At 53.9% G+C, this 15209-nt stretch overlaps 2 protein-coding genes across 3 annotated transcripts; one reads left to right on the plus strand and one right to left on the minus strand.

Annotated features, from left to right (window-relative positions):
* Nucleotides 1–554: 554 nt before the first annotated feature.
* Nucleotides 555–8652, plus strand: LOC119105817 (CCAAT/enhancer-binding protein gamma). 2 transcript variants are annotated; one of them, XM_037229336.1, is made up of 4 exons: nt 555–830; nt 6972–7119; nt 7704–7804; nt 8369–8641. In XM_037229336.1, the coding sequence occupies exons 2-4, from the start codon at nt 6974–6976 to the stop codon at nt 8548–8550; spliced, it is 429 nt and encodes a 142-aa protein (XP_037085231.1). In that variant the 5' UTR covers nt 555–830; nt 6972–6973; the 3' UTR covers nt 8551–8641. The 2 variants fall into 2 exon arrangements, with proteins under 2 accessions (XP_037085231.1, XP_037085230.1); XM_037229335.1 differs by lacking the exon at nt 555–830 and adding an exon at nt 6144–6211 and having other exon boundaries at nt 8369–8652.
* A 2429-nt stretch (nt 8653–11081) lies between these two features.
* Nucleotides 11082–14775, minus strand: ND-13A (NADH dehydrogenase (ubiquinone) 13 kDa A subunit). Its single transcript, XM_037229503.1, has 3 exons — nt 14541–14775; nt 12056–12232; nt 11082–11246 (listed from the first exon to the last, which is right to left on the minus strand). Exons 1-3 carry the CDS (start codon nt 14658–14660, stop codon nt 11181–11183), a joined length of 363 nt encoding a protein of 120 aa, XP_037085398.1. The 5' UTR covers nt 14661–14775; the 3' UTR covers nt 11082–11180.
* Between the last annotated feature and the right edge of the window lie 434 nt (nt 14776–15209).

Consider the following 15209-nt stretch of genomic DNA (forward strand, 5'->3'; position numbering starts at 1 on the left):
TAGCTGGGTAGTCTAGTTTCCTGGAACGTCCACGTGTAATTCTGCTGTTCCAGTGTCTCGCATCCGGCTCACTGGTGTACACGATACATCCAAAGTCACTTATGTATTTGACACTCGTCACAGGCACTCACTCTTCACAGTCCGTCCCACTGGCACGCCCGCCCTCGCACCGGCACCTCTCAAAGTCTTCTCTTTGTTACCGCCTCCTCTCCTGGCCCCCGTGGCCGCGTCCCTGGAATGGGGCGCCTGGGGCAGGGGGAAGGGAACGCGAGCGCCTCTAATCGGCGCTCGTCAAACTACGCCCACATTCACTGGCTAGCACAAAGGTGTTCTCTGATATCTCACACATGTGTGTAGAACGGCGCACGTTGGCGACAGGGACAACCCGGATCTGCATCGGCAAGTGCACAGCACACCACGCGCTACGTAAACGCGAGCGTGTGTCGGGTGGGCCCACTAGTTCACGGGATGCTCGCCAGAGCACCGCTGCACTGCGGGGTCCGCCCTAGTGCCCTGCGCTCTCCCTTGATTGGTTGGCCAGTTCTGACGTACTATGTTACATCAGCACCCTGCATCACACGGGTACATGACGAAATACGCGCAATGAGCAGCTCTTGAGTCCGTCGCCCTGGCAGATGGAGGTGGCTATTCCGCACGGTTTGCAGTGGTGTGACTGGCGCGGGGGCGGACGAATTCGAGCTGTTGCGTTGATTGGATAGCAGCAACCAAACTTCCGAGCCAGCAGCAGAACATTGCCCATCTACTGATCCGCCTTTCAGCTCTGCCCTACTTTGGAAGTTCTGGGTTTCGTCTCATCCGCTCGGAAGCAGGTGGGTTTTCAAAAAAGTTTTTTTGCAGGCATTGTGTTTGTTGTTATATGTATTGAATACCTCATTGCTCATCACCTGTGTAAGTTATGAACCAGGACTTTGGCACTCAAGCATATGTGTATCAGTTGCAGGTCAAGGTCATAATCTTCGGCTTCAAGATCTGGGACTGATAGTGTGAGGCATATAAAAACGTGAACACTTAGAAAATGCCCTTCTATAGATGTGGTAGTACATAGTCTGTACTGTGAGGGTGGGGCTATATTACCATTTACCATACTACCCACCAAGCCATGTACAAGCACACCCATACTTAATATGCCATATGAACTGGGTGTCAATCAGCCAGATGCATGCAAACCACCTCTGTGCAGGCCATGGGGTATGAATAAGCTAAACACAGATTTTGAGAGAGCATTTGGATCATCCAGAGCAATGAATAGCCAGATTCAGCTGATCACTAATGCATTGTCCAGCTAGCATTTTCCACATCTCCGCAGGTCGTGCACGGTCCAGATGTCTTCCCACAAAGTAGGGAATTTTGTGATGTGCATACAGACAGGTGTGGTTATCAGCTCAAAGTCATACTTTGAAAGAACAGAGTTATTTGCAGGAACAGTGAGCAGATGGATTTAAATGCTGGCTGCTCACTTTGAACCAGGGTTGTCAACTTTTGTTAGTTTTTAGGGGGGAGCCAAATCAAAGGCTCAGCAACCTTCCCCCCCCCCATCTCTTCTCACCAGATTTAGCCTGCATTATGTTGATTGAACACAATATATGTTTTTAATCTGTATAATGTATAGCTTTTATTCAAGAGGTATAGAGCACATGCAGGGTTGGATCCAGGAAGCAGGCACTGGAATGCCTGGTCTCTTCTGATCCTCCTGATCAGTATGTGAAGGTGCCCCTTTGGAGGCCACCTTAGGGCACCTATGATCCTCTTCTATGGCAGTCATAGGAGGTGGCACACATTTTGGTTATGGGGATGGGGACTAGGTTAGCCATGAAAGACTTAAGTCATCCCCATATTCCAGGGCTTTTCATGTTAGCCTCACAAATCATTGTGTTTCTTATGGCACTAGGTATGTGAAATTTATTGCATTGTTTATCTGCTCAGCTATTGCAATTTGTATCTTGGTCCAGAGCAGCCATGACTTTGTTATGAAAGTGGTATGAGATGTCACTATGCAGAAAGATCAAAGAAGGTAGTCTTTGTGTTATTGTGTGTTGTTAGTCCTCTTTCACCTGCATTGTTTGTAGTATTCCAGCCAAAAACATTGGGGGGGGGGGGCAAGCAAAATTGGGAGGGGGGGGGGGTGCAACTCAGCATTTGGAGGGTGGGGGCCATCACAAAAGAATACAAATTAACACCTGTGCTTTGGACATATGGGGCAGGATAACAGATTGTTAATGTGGGTGTACCTATTGTGTTCTTTGGGTTTCATTGTGCTTACCCAAGCTTCTTTCACAATCTCTTTTAATTTGTTTGGGCACAAGTTTCCTGAGTTCCTAAAACCTTGAAATGTACCCCAAAATCGGATCTTGTTTGGGAGTGCTAACTGGTGCAGGCATCTAGATAGGAATTACTTCACATGGTGGTGTGTGAGGTCAAGTGTGTGCAACCAGGCTTGCTTTCCAGTTACCAGGTGGTCAAATTATGGGAAGATTCAGTGTGAGATGTCATGCATGATCTCAGCCCGGTGCATATCAAGCGTGAACTTACACATACACATGTATGTAACTCTTCAGCTGTGGTCGATGACACAAGAGGGTCTGGAAGAGTGGTTCAGTCCTTGTTGACATGCATGCTAAGCACATTATGACTGACAAGATTATTATTATTTGATGTTGGATCAACATTTTGATGTTTTGAAATATGTTCATTTTATGATTTGCTTATCAGAAGTGGAAAGATCAGTTTGTCAAGACTCATGCAGATTCTGATAGAACTAAATCATCTTGCTATGAAATGTTGGTATACAGGGCATCACTCTATTGACATCTGGGAATTTTCCCTGACAGTGGCCAGTGTGTTTTTCACGTAGTTTTGGCTGTTGTGATTATACAACATGGATCAGCCACAGCTGTAGTTACCAGTGATCAGTTCCTAAAATTCGCTGGGGTGTTTTTCTTTGAATTACACCCAATTATAAGCTTTTCACAAAAGGCAGCATACATTAGCTTGAAATGGGAAGTCATTCCTCCACAGGAAAATAGGTTGGAATCTACAGAACTTTAAGGAATTAAAAACAAAACATTTCACCATGGAGGAGGAAATTCAAGTGGACAAATCTGGGCGAGAGATCGGATTTTAAGGGCTGGATAGGTCAACATTTTTTTACTTAGCCTCAACCATTTAAAGAAACTGGTGCATCTAGGAATGAATATGTATGGTGTTACCTCCTTGTTACCTGGTGCCATGTGCTTAACTGACCTATTGGTTGTCTAATGTGTGACTAGTTGGCTATGGGTCTTAGTCTTGTGTGCATTCCTGAAAGGTCTTAGCTGTGTGGTAACAGGTGTTATCCTGATTACTTTTTGAGCAGGGGGGGCATGTACCCCACATATGCCCATGCACCTTTACAAGTGCCTCCGTTTGACCAACGGAGGAGAAACATGTTAAGTTGTCTGTCAAGTCATGTCATAGCATGCCATCCACTAGCCCTATCATTGGGAGGATTGGAGGCATTAGCAGACATTTGTGACATATTCACCTTCTGTCCCTTATAAACATTGCACTCATCTTTATTATCTAAGCACATGACACAAAGCTTCCTTCAGGAGTGGAGAACAAATGTCAAATTTGCTCCAACATCTCATGAAATTGGACAAAATTCTTGTGAAATCAACCAGCATAGTGTAAAAACCTCCTGGCTCAGGGAAAGAGGATGGGGCACAGCCTGCTTGGTCCTCCCCTTGGCTACACCCCTGCCATCTTCATATCATGTCAGTCAAGAGCCCATAGCCTCCCTCATTCTACCCAAGGCCCTAGAACGGAGTTCTACCCTACCCCCACCCCACTACTCAACCTTCAATGCTAAGCAGCTTGGGTCAGCCCAGCTCACAGTTTTGGGCCCAGCTGCTGATTAGGTCTGGTTCTGTAATATTGATCTCCTTAGCCTGCAGTTGGAGCACTGCCTCTGCTTCATATGTCTGGAGGCACCTTATGGGTGTGGCCGTGCATGCATACACCATGTGCCCCCCCCCCCCCCCCTCCTCTCCCACCGGTACAGCGCTTGTTTCCAAGCTTGTATAGTTATCTCAAATATTCAAGGGAAATATGTCTAAGCCTCAGCAGTTTTCAACTTTTTCTCTATTTTTGTCAGGGAAAAAAGATAGAATGCACATTTCTCAGCCAAACGGACCAGCTGTATCGCCCCATCGGCATGCTTTGCATCATCATTTCCTGGCGTAGCGGCGAGGTCAGACGTGCGCAGCACGGCGGAGTGTGGAGGGGCTCGGGTGGCGAGACCAAGGTCAGGCGCTCGCCGGCGGCCGCCAGTCTCAAGGTCAGCGAGCCCGGCCTGCTCCACTGGACCGGGCGCGGGGGCGGACGGGTCCCTCCGCTGCTGAGTCAGCCGGCGGCGCTGGTGCCGGGTCAGCGGCGGGCCTCTGACCGGGTCCCTCCGCCGCTGAGTCAGCCGGCGACGCTGGTGCCGGGTCAGCGGCAGGCCTCTGGCCGGGTCCCGCTGTCAGTTCAGTCAGCCGACGGCGCTGGTGCCGGGTCAGCGGCAGGCCTCTGGCCGGGTCCCGCTGTCAGTTCAGTCAGCCGACGACGCTGGTGCCGGGTCAGCGGCAGGCCTCTGGCCGGGTCCCGCTGTCAGTTCAGTCAGCCGACGGCGCTGGTGCCGGGTCAGCGGCAGGCCTCTGGCCGGGTCCCGCTGTCAGTTCCGTCAGCCGGCGGCGCTGGTGCCGGGTCAGCGGCAGGCCTCTGGCCGGGTCCCGCTGTCAGTTCCGTCAGCCGGCGACGCTGGTGCCGGGTCAGTGACAGGCCTGCACCCGGGTCCCGCTGTCAGTTCAGTCAGCCGGCGGCGCTGGTGCCGGGTCAGTGGCAGGTCTCTGGCCGGCTCCCTCCGTCGCTGAGTCAGCCGGCGGCGCTGGTGCCGGGTCAGCGGCGGGCCTCTGACCGGGTCCCGCTGTCAGTTCAGTCAGCCGGCGGCGCTGGTGCCGGGTCAGTGGCAAGCCTCTGGCAGGGTCCCTCCGTCGCTGAGTCAGCCGGCGGCGCTGGTGCCGGGTCAGTGGCAAGCCTCTGGCAGGGTCCCTCCGTCGCTGAGTCAGCCGGTGGCGCTGGTGCCGTGTCAGTGGCAAGCCTCTGGTCGGGTCCCTTCGCCGCTGAGTCAGCCGACGGCGCTGGTGCCGGGTCAATGGCAGGCCTCCGGGCGGGGCCGGCACGAGGCGGCCGCCGGCGGCGACGCATCTGCAGGATATACCACTGTCTGTCGCGCACATCGATCGCCCAGTCCTGCTCTGAAGCTGCCGGCGGCCCGCCGCTGGTCTGAGCTGAACCCGGCGCGCGAGCCAGCTGAAGACTGCTTACGCGGATGACTGGAATAGCGGCGCAGCCGACACTGGTGACTGGGCATGTTAGTGTTGCGGCTCTGGCGGCCGGCCGCACTGGCACAGCGAGTGTCGGCGGCTGGATCAGTTTGGTTTGGAATTCAGCCTCGTCGTCCAGTGGTCACCATTTCAGGGCTTTGGGTTGGGGGAGAGGGGAAAGTGGTGAGGCGAGACTTACTGCACCTGGGCGTCCTCCGCGAAGCCCTCACAGGGCCCCTATCCGAGCTACGTGCTGGCGTTTGAACGGGGATGGAGGGGATGGAGTTAGGCCCAATCATGGCCGGTGCATGCAGCGTGGCCCGGGTAAACGGGGCGCAAGCAGGATGTGAGATGAAGCGCGAATGAGGACCCGAGGCCAAAGGGCTAGGCCAGCTGTTCAGCCGGCCAAGTCGGCGGTCGACCTTTCGACCCGCGTCGACGTTTGTGGCTGGACCAGGTGGCCTGTGCCGATGCGGGCGGCCGGACCGGTGGACCCTCCGACAATGCCGCCAGTCGGAAGTCAGCTGCCCCGGCGCCGGGCTGCCGGCGGCGCGTGCGTCAGCGCGCGCGTCCGCGGCGTCACCAGCGGGCGGGACACACCACTTCTGCCGGCGCGGGCGCCGCGTTGCGTCAGAAAGCAGCGCCAGCCGATGGCACTTGCGCGCCCGCTGACGCAACGGGGGGCCTGTGCGGCCGGCGCGCGCTGCTCGGGGTCATGTGGCGGCCGGCGGCCAGACTGCGACTGCTGGCTGCCGGCGCCGCCACGTCCAGACCGCTCCCGGTCCCCGCCCTTTCTCGCCGCTGCGTTAGCGTGTCTTAGCGTCTGGCCATGGGGCTTTGCTTGTTCGGTGAGTGGGCGGCTGGGTACGAGAGGCGCCGAGAGCGACGTCGTGAGGCTTGTGCCATTTTTGTTTGTTTTGTTGGACAATCGTTTGTTTATTTGTGTGCTCCACCGTGCAAGCAGGAAGTGCGCCGCGCCCCTACGGCTGATCTGCCTTGTTATGTTGCCCTTGGCTTGGTTACGTAAGTGGGCGCTGACTTGGATGCCTGTGCTATGGTGTCATGTATAATCGACGCTGTTGCCCCGCCGTGGCAGTGGAAAGGGAACTTTGTGCGTATAAGATAAATCTACAAGTGCAGGGGTTGAGCTTCAATTCACACGCACCTTCGTCCTTCGTCCTTGTGGCATGCAGATTATTTTTTGTTGGCATTGAGAAGTGCGGGCGTTCCCGGGCCTCGGTCACGGCATGACTGCAACACTGCAAAACCGACAAAACTTCAGCCAGAATAATTTGCTCTGACCTTTTGTCTTGTTTGCGTCAGCTGCGCCTGGAGATAGCAGATTGAGACGGGTTCAGGTGGGATTTAGATCGCGTGACTCTCAAACATGTCGGGTACCGAACCGGGCGCCGTCAAATCTCGGCCATGGTCACGGCTCCACGCGCCGCGAGCGCGGCCGGCGGCGGCGCCCGATTTGTGAACCGCTGAGCTGTTTGTGCCGGCCCCGGCACACGCCGGTCGCCGGGCGAGAGACGCGAGGCCGGTGTCAGCGGCCGGCCGGCTGGCGGCGGAGCGCGGAGCTCACCTCGCCCGCCCGTCGTCCGGCAGACATGGTTCCTGAGCTGGGCGGCGTCGCCACGCCCGGCGACGGCCGCGACTCGGTCGAGGAGCTGGAGGACCAGCGCATCAAGAACAACCTGGCCGTCAAGCGCAGCCGACTCAAGAGCCGTCAGAAGATGAGCCAGATGGTGGACAGGTGGGTGTGAGTCGCTGTCTTCTCCCCCCCCCCCGCGCTGTCTGTTCCTCACCACCGTCCTCCCCGTGTGTGCCGTCCTCCCCTTCCCGCGGCTGCCTCCGATCGGGGCCGTGCTGGTGACGCCCAGCAGGTGCAGAGGCTCACTGCAACGCCACCAGGTACTGCGCATCATTCCCCACTGTTGCCAGCTTTACCAAGCATCGGCCGCAAGAAGCAAGTCGATGTAGGTGAAGTAGATCAAGTAGACCTACATCGTATGTAGGTCTTCCGTGAAAGCACGACATAATAGCTTTCTTTTTCCACCATCGGCAAATGGGTCCGTTGGACATCGTTCCGACCTCGGCCACTCCCAGTGTGGGTGCTCAAACGGGTGGCAGACCAGGGACCGAGCAGAGAGCTGAGCAATTTTGGTCGGCAGCTGCTTCCTCGTCAGCCTTGGGGGACATGGACTCGACTGTGGCCTGTCGACGTCATTGTTCATGGCGCGGCTCGAGCCGGGGCATGAGTCCCCGCCTACATCTCTGCTGCATTGTCCGTGCCGCCGCACGGCGTGACCTTGACCTGCACTGACCCTGACCGGCCAGGTGCGGCAAGCTCAGGAAGGAGAACACCCTGCTGGAGCTGAAGGCGGATGCCCTGATGAAAGAGCTGTCGTTCCTCAAGGAGATGTTCCTCACTCATGCCAGTAAGTGGCGCGGACCGGCTGTGTTTCGTGATGAGGATCGTGAGAAGAATCGCGTTATTTACTGACATGGGGCGCACCCACGTGGTTGCCATGTTTCGTGAGGTACTGACCCAACCGTTGCGGTTGAAGTCTTCGGGCCAAATCTGGGCTTTCCGGCTTGTGATGGGATCATTTATTCGCGGTAGCAAAGCCACACTGTGCTCCAGACTGGGGTGGTTATGTAAGGCAGCCCAGCCGGCTTTACAGCGGAACTGTTGGTCGTTAGTCCAAATCGATGCGGTCTCTTTACCGTCCGCTCTAGTATTTATCGAATGCGGTGTCGTTGGCCGCATGGTCAGCAGCGCTGTTGGCTTTGCGCTTTCTATACTGATCACCTGAGTGGCTATGATCGGAGACTACTGCACATTGCCCGCTCTTCATGCAGTCCGGTCGGTTTGACGCGAGTCAGGCTGGGCGAAACACGCGCCTCATGGGTGGAGTGTGTGTGGTTCGCCCGCGCTGCCCTCGTGCCACAGTCAGCCCGCCAGCCGGCCTCACGCCGCGGTCCCGCTCTCCGTCCGGCAGGCGGCAAGAAGGAGTCGGCCATCAGCCAGGCCGACCTGGACCGGATCATGTCGGACGACCTGCCGGGTCCGGAGCTGCCTGACCCGCTGACGCGGCTCGAGCCCGCCGACGAAGACCAGCTGCGCGCCAGCCGGCTGCAGGACGGCGAGACGCTCTGGCTACGCGGCGTCACATCGCCGTAGCAGCAGCCGCTGCGCAACGTCTAATGACAAACCATACCGCTGTTGTGGGCCGGAGGTCGCCGCCGCCCGGGTTCCGCGGCGCCGCTGCCGGCGGCGCCGCTGGGAGCCCGCGCGGTCGGCGGTCGCCGCGCCGCCGTGTATTCAGACTGAGCGTGTGTTTTGGCCGTGCTTGAGCCGCTGTATCGGCTCGTGTTTTGTCCGTGTTGTCCCGCCGGGCCGCCGCGCCAGCAGCTCGCGCCCGCGCCGGCGGCCGTGCGCGGTTCGGTGTCTCGCCACCGCCGCCGCGGGACCGTCAGGTCTTCAGGGCCGGCGTGGCAGGCCGCGCCCGCCCCGCCCCGCCGCGGGGTCAGCTCGGGCGGGAAGGCCTCCACCCGCTGCTGACGCCGCACCGCAGCGGCCCCGTCTGAAGCGCTGTGGCTGAGGATGGGGACCCCCCGCTCTTTGAGCGCCTCCTGGGAGGGGCACCGGTGGGTTTACATCAGACTCATACCGCACGGCATCGTGTACATATGCAGTTTGGCTGTAGACAGAGCCCATCCCCTAGCTGAGTGCTCTTCCCTAACCTTTCATTAGCCTTGAGCATAGTGTTCCTCCCCTCTTGCGTTCCGCTCCAGGTTTGGTTCACGCATGTGTTGGCATTGGGAGCGTGGTGTTTCTATATATTATAGATATAGCAGAGGGCATGCTAATCGTAAGCTGTTAGTTCGTGCACAGTACTTCGGAGTCTAGATACAACTACGGGCTCGAGGTGATATTGTTTTGTCACTTCTCCAGCGACATGGCATGGTACAAACCTTGGTTGGTAGAAATGGCTCCTCGACATGATTGTCGCGCAGTTGAGTCACCTTCCCGGCCGATCACATTCACCACACATTTGCGGTGGAATGTGATCCTCCGGGATCATATTCCCGGTGGAGCACATTCACCACACCGCGCTCATCATCCACCGAGCGCAGCGTGCTGCTTGTATAGTTTAGCGACATTCAGGTACACACTGGACTACATCCGTTTCACGTTCAGACAATCACTGGTGACTTGTTTAGGCGCGGCGCGTACGAGTACACACACGGGGCGACCGTCCCAGCACGCTGGCTGTCGCAGGGCAGCCTCACTCAATCACAGCTCTGCGTGGCCGGCGCTGATCTGCTGGCGGGTCAGCCACCACGTGCCAGCGGCCCCGGCCGCCTGTGGCGGCCAGGTGGCCCGTCACTCTTCGTCGCGGCCGGGTGAGTGTCAGAAATACATAGATCAGTGGTGGCTGGCTTGTTGGTTTCGCATGGCGTTGCGAAAGGGCTGGAGCGAGATGCGCCGCGGGTTTCTCACCGACTCATCAACCAGCGGCGGAAACGCGGCACTCCTGCAACGAGCGGAGCGCGGTGTTCACTCGCGGTTTTAAAAGGGGGCGGGAGGCGGACCCAGCACCTTGCGGTAGAAGGCGTTAGGCCGCGCCCACGCATGGTGCACCGCGCCGCGGCGGAGTCGGCTGAGTCAGCGGGGAGCTCCCGCCGACTCGCGTCCGGCCACAGGATTAGGGCAGACTACCGGACGGCTCTACCGATGGCGTCGTGAGCTGAAACTGACGCGATGCACTGGTGACACTTCAGCGGAGCGAGCTCTCCACGCTACAGATCAGACGGGATTGCTGGGGGTGTTCTCCCGCCATCTGCGTGGCGTTGGACGCGGCGAGACCGCCCGCCACGAAAGGTGGATAGGTGTAATGAAGAGTTGCAATTCTGCCCAGCGGGCTCACACGTCGCGTGTATCCTATCAGTTGTGTTGACACCGTGTTCTGCGTGCAACCGAATAACTGCTTCCATCCAGGCTATATCTGGAGGAGGAGACCGCAGACAGCGGGGATGCCGGCGTAACTCCGGCAGCCAGTGGGTGTTATCAACGCGTACTCGTCCGCCCGGAACCCGGCCGCCGTCCTCACACAGAGCTGCCGCTTTCGTCGCTACCTCCCACGCTCGCACCAAAACGCCGGCGATGCCCAACAGCGTACGCCGGCGGCAGGTTCTCCCAGAGTTGCATCATGCTCGCCCACTCATCCCTCGCTGCCTACCCCACGGCGCACGCCAGGCGCGCAGCGCCCGTGACTCGGCGGCCGAATGCTTCGCAGTCGCCGTACGAGGGACATGAGCCGGACGCGTGGGATCGAGCATGCGTCATGCCTCCGAAAGATAGTGCAGAGTGAGGATGACGCCACCCGGACACTTGGCCGGGAGTGCTCCCCATCGGCTGATTCTGCTGCAAGCGTTTCAGTTGGCGCGTCTCGCAACCGCATGACGCTGCATGCATATTGATGCCCGGGGACATCATCGCCTGCTTTCCATTAACGGACTGCGTTGGCTTTCCCGCGACCGTACCACCCCTCGCAGCAATTCATCCGTGCACTGCATTCTTTGCATGCACTGCACTCCTCGGTACACCTGCGTCGCCCTTGGTTGGTCGCTGCAGACCACAGCAGAGCAAGCCAAACAGCCACCCGATCAGACCACCAGGCCACCGATGTCCTTAGGCAACAGAACCCCACCTATCCGTCATATATTTACAGCATCGCAGGCACACACAGCAGCAACAGCTACGTCTTCGCACGCCACAGTCCGAGCGGCCGGGCCGGGTCGGCGACATCAGTGGTGGTCGGGCTTCACGAACCGGAGGCCGCAGTAGCCGCACGAGTGGTTGCCAGGCTGGTCCTGCGCAACACGGTCGCCGGTCAGGTCACGTGGCGAGGGGCGTGTCAGGTCACGTGACCGACGGGTGAGCAGATGGTCAGCAGACGACGGCGGCGACTGGGTGAAACAGCACCACCTGACAGCCGCCCGGCGTTCCCTCCGATGGGAAGGCTCGGCGGGAACACGGGAACACGCATCTGGGTCTGTGGCTATGCGTGGTGTGGCAACTACGCCGTGGTACAACGTTGCGCAAATGAAGATAAAATACCACGGCCAGAGGGACACTGCAAGGTGCTGTGGAAGACATTGTCATGAGGGAGGTAAACACGAATTGACTTCAAAGTTAAAGTGTTATAGCTAAGCTGTGCTTACGTTCGATTTGTTTTATCTTGCCAGATCAAGGGTTGTTCTCAGTTCACCAGTGTTTTCGTATTTGACTCATTGCGTGGCAGGGGTGTTGGTAGCTTTCACACTATCGTGCTCCGAACTCGAAATCAATTGCCTGTTTATCCTCCCAATGCCCAGGATCAGCCAATTAGCATAAATCAAGGCAACGGTCAACCCAGCACATATGCACCTCGGAGTTGGCACGTCGGCCCGGCACGATGGATGTCAGGATCCGGGCTTAAAAACGCCGGAGGACAACGGCTTTGGAGACAGCAAATGGGCGAGAGGAGGCTGCCGGAGAGCCAGATTTCTGGTAGCAGAAATTTCTGTTTACTGCCCGCACACCTGAGTGGATCTGCTTGGTGGGCCGCACCACATGTAACATCACACTGTCCATGACTACAATCACTACTCCATTTACCATTCAGTGCACACTGACTGACCAGGTTGATGTAGACCTTGGGATGGCCGAGTGCGCCGCCGCCGCCATCACACGACACCACCGACTGGGTGCACACCTTGGGCGGCGCCTGAGCGATCAGATCAATAGCTGGGTGTGGGTTCACCTGCTTGGAGCGCTCAGTGAACCGCACCAGTCGGTAGTCATCCTCCTCAAATGCCTGTCAACAGCAGAGGCATGTTTTCTGTAAGCTTGGAGACATTTCCAATGTGTGCAACCTTAAGAGATGTGGAACACCTTAAAATTATTGCATTCGCTAAAGACCAAACATTTTGAAAGTGTTGATAGCATTTATTTTCTAGTCTCAGCTGATGTTGTTAAGCATGTTCAATGTATATTCTCCCATATTTTTCAATATTTCATTATTATCAACAAATCATAACATTTCAATAAATTATACACCTCTTCAATACTATATCTTCAGACCTAGAACACATAAAATTATTGATTCACTGTATACATCTTTCATTCTCAGAGCCTGAACAGATTACATTTGTACAAACACTTATAAAGCTTTGTTCGCAATGGCAATGAGCAAAGTCTTAAAAAACTGCTTATCAATTGGTTCAAGGGCAAGGATGCAAAACTGAGGGCATACTTGGTCAAAACTAGCTTTCATAAATCATATTGAATAATACATCCCTTTAATGGAAGAGTGAAAGCTTTAAGAAACAGATGCTTGAATCCAATAGTGTGATAATCATACTAATATGGTACAGACACACTACCATGTCCTAATACCCTAAAGGTCTAGCCTCCACTGACATGCTTCCAGCCAGCTGATCTGTCATTAATGCAAAAGATGAAGCAGGGTGTGATAGTGGACTTTTGGTGGACACTACCCTGTCAGGGCTATGCCATTGTGGTCATGCCTGTAGCAAAGCATTGTCCAATGCATGCAACAGAGGTTTGACTGTGCCATGTTTGGTGGCTGGGTAACACCATCACAATAGAAATAAGATGACACATGATTCCACAACTGGTTTCAATCAGATGAGTTCAGCATGATACATAGATCCGTTTCCAATGAGAAACATCCAAACACATATTCTTATAGATCAATTTCCAATGAGGAACACCCAGATGCACATTGCAATAGATCACTTTCCAATGAGGAACATTCAGATACATCTTATCAGGCTCGATGTAGGTATACATTCCTACCTAATGTTAGAAAAAATGATTGTATGCCGTTCATTGTGCTTAAGGCAGAACATATCATAAATAATCTTAAAACAGGTAGATTCATGCTCCTGCCTTCAAATTTTAATATTTATGGTAGCGAGCCCCCGAGCGCTGAACACATCCAACCTCCTCGACTCCCCAGCCCCGTTTCTGTGTTGCCGTTGCGTAATTACAATATTTCTGCCTATCAAGAACCATAAAAATGTATGGGACCAAGGTAACAATAATATAGCTTAAACTAAACTAGCCTAGCCTAACCTAACCTAACCTAACCTAACCTAACCTAACCTAACAGCCTAACCTAACCTAACCTAACCTAACCTAACCTAACCTAACCTAACCTAACCTAACCTAACCTAACCTAACCTAACCTAACCTAACCTAACCTAACCTAACCTAACCTAACCTAACCTAACCTAACCCCCACCCTATCCCCTTCAACCCAGTGTCCCATTGGCATCCATATTCCATGCCATATATATGTACTGTATTAAGAAGTTTTGTTTAGCCACCATATTCTCATTTTGCTTTTTGTTCCCATGCAAAAGCGTCATATTTACCCACCATGTTGACCAATCTACAAACAATACAGAAGACTGCTTGGATATGCAAGAAACACATTTTATTGAATTTGTGTTGCCTTGGCCTCATACATTTTTTATAGTTCTTATGCACAGTAATGTTGTGATCACACAGTAATGTTGACATAGAAATGGGGCTGGGTCATGGTTGCTATGTGGTTGTGCTCAGATGTTCCCTATAATAGTTATTTAAGTTCCAAGGTAAGAGCTTAGATGGCCTGTTTTAAGATTAATTACAATATGTTCTGCCTTAAAAATAATGACTGATGTACAATGCTCTTTCTTAACATGGGGTAGGAATGCATACCCTGACCTCAGGCTGGTCTTGCTATAAGCAAAATAATGGCCATAAAGCCCGATCAGATTCAACAATAAATAAAGAATAGCTGAGGCACTGATCAAGCATAACAGTGCAGATGCCAAAAATGCACTCACTGCACACTTGACTTGATACAATTTTTATCCATACTTATGTCAGCTGGAGGTAAGAAACATTTGGATATAATGTTTGTTATAAAACACTTGAAGCCATGTCAAAAAAACTTTTGCCTGACCTTACTATGATCAAAACCATGTTATTTTAAATGTGTTAACTACAAAGGTTTCCAATCTTTTCACCGCTATCGATGTGACGTTCATTTGACACGTATTTGTCTGATGCACATCTTTCACGATAAAAACTGAAAATGAAAGAATTATTACCTGACCAGTATGGGTCACTCTGTCCGATGTGGATGCAGTAGAGCACGACCTAACCACCGAAGGCAATACTCTCTGCAGGACAGTAATCTGTCGGACCAACCGGCCTCCCAAAAGTGCCATTTTCTTTATTCACGTCAACAACTCCTCCCCCCACATATGATGACGGCGCTCAACAATATATCCTGTGTTATAAAGACCCTCCGCTGCGATTTTGGCAATACCGATGCGCTGAAGGCGCAAGGCGCGCAAGTTCTCAACTAGGACAATCCACTAAAATACGGCACAAATTATTCATTAAACACTTATTTAAACAAAATTTGTAAAATTGGCATTTCATACGATGGCATCATGCGTGAAAAGGATTTTACAAAAAAATTCACTGACGTTGACTGCAGTTCCCTCAAAACCTTGCATTCATTTCCTTCGAACAGGATCATGGAGTTGACAGCAATAGCAAAGGCACTTTCCGAATTGCACACTGTAAGCTGCAATCCTGACGAAATATAGCTATTTTCTGGAATGGTAGTGACTTTAGCCAATTCGCTTTGAAAGGGGTAGTCTGCTGGCTCCCTTATTACGCCAGAAACGCCAGATTCATGGTTTGAACAGGCCCAGCGTAAAGAAAAGTTGACGAATTTGCACAAAGCGTTGAATTTAGCAGTCAGCTCG

Source organism: Pollicipes pollicipes, unplaced genomic scaffold (assembly GCF_011947565.3).
Source record: "Pollicipes pollicipes isolate AB1234 unplaced genomic scaffold, Ppol_2.1 Scaffold_6138;HRSCAF=7277_pilon_pilon_pilon, whole genome shotgun sequence".
NCBI lineage: Eukaryota > Metazoa > Arthropoda > Thecostraca > Pollicipedomorpha > Pollicipedidae > Pollicipes > Pollicipes pollicipes.

Bases quoted from the DNA above. Each gene is read 5' to 3' on its own strand.
- LOC119105817 (XM_037229335.1), top strand. The intron at 7,120-7,703 runs GTGGGTGTGAGT...CTGACCGGCCAG, and splicing joins ATGAGCCAGATGGTGGACAG to GTGCGGCAAGCTCAGGAAGG. The intron at 7,805-8,368 runs GTAAGTGGCGCG...TCCGTCCGGCAG, and splicing joins GATGTTCCTCACTCATGCCA to GCGGCAAGAAGGAGTCGGCC.
- ND-13A (XM_037229503.1), bottom strand. From the start codon at position 14,660: ATGGCACTTTTGGGAGGCCGGTTGGTCCGACAGATTACTGTCCTGCAG. The intron at 12,233-14,540 runs GTAATAATTCTT...TGCTGTTGACAG, and splicing joins GAGTGACCCATACTGGTCAG to GCATTTGAGGAGGATGACTA. The intron at 11,247-12,055 runs GTCAGTCAGTGT...CGTGTTGCGCAG, and splicing joins CCAAGGTCTACATCAACCTG to GACCAGCCTGGCAACCACTC.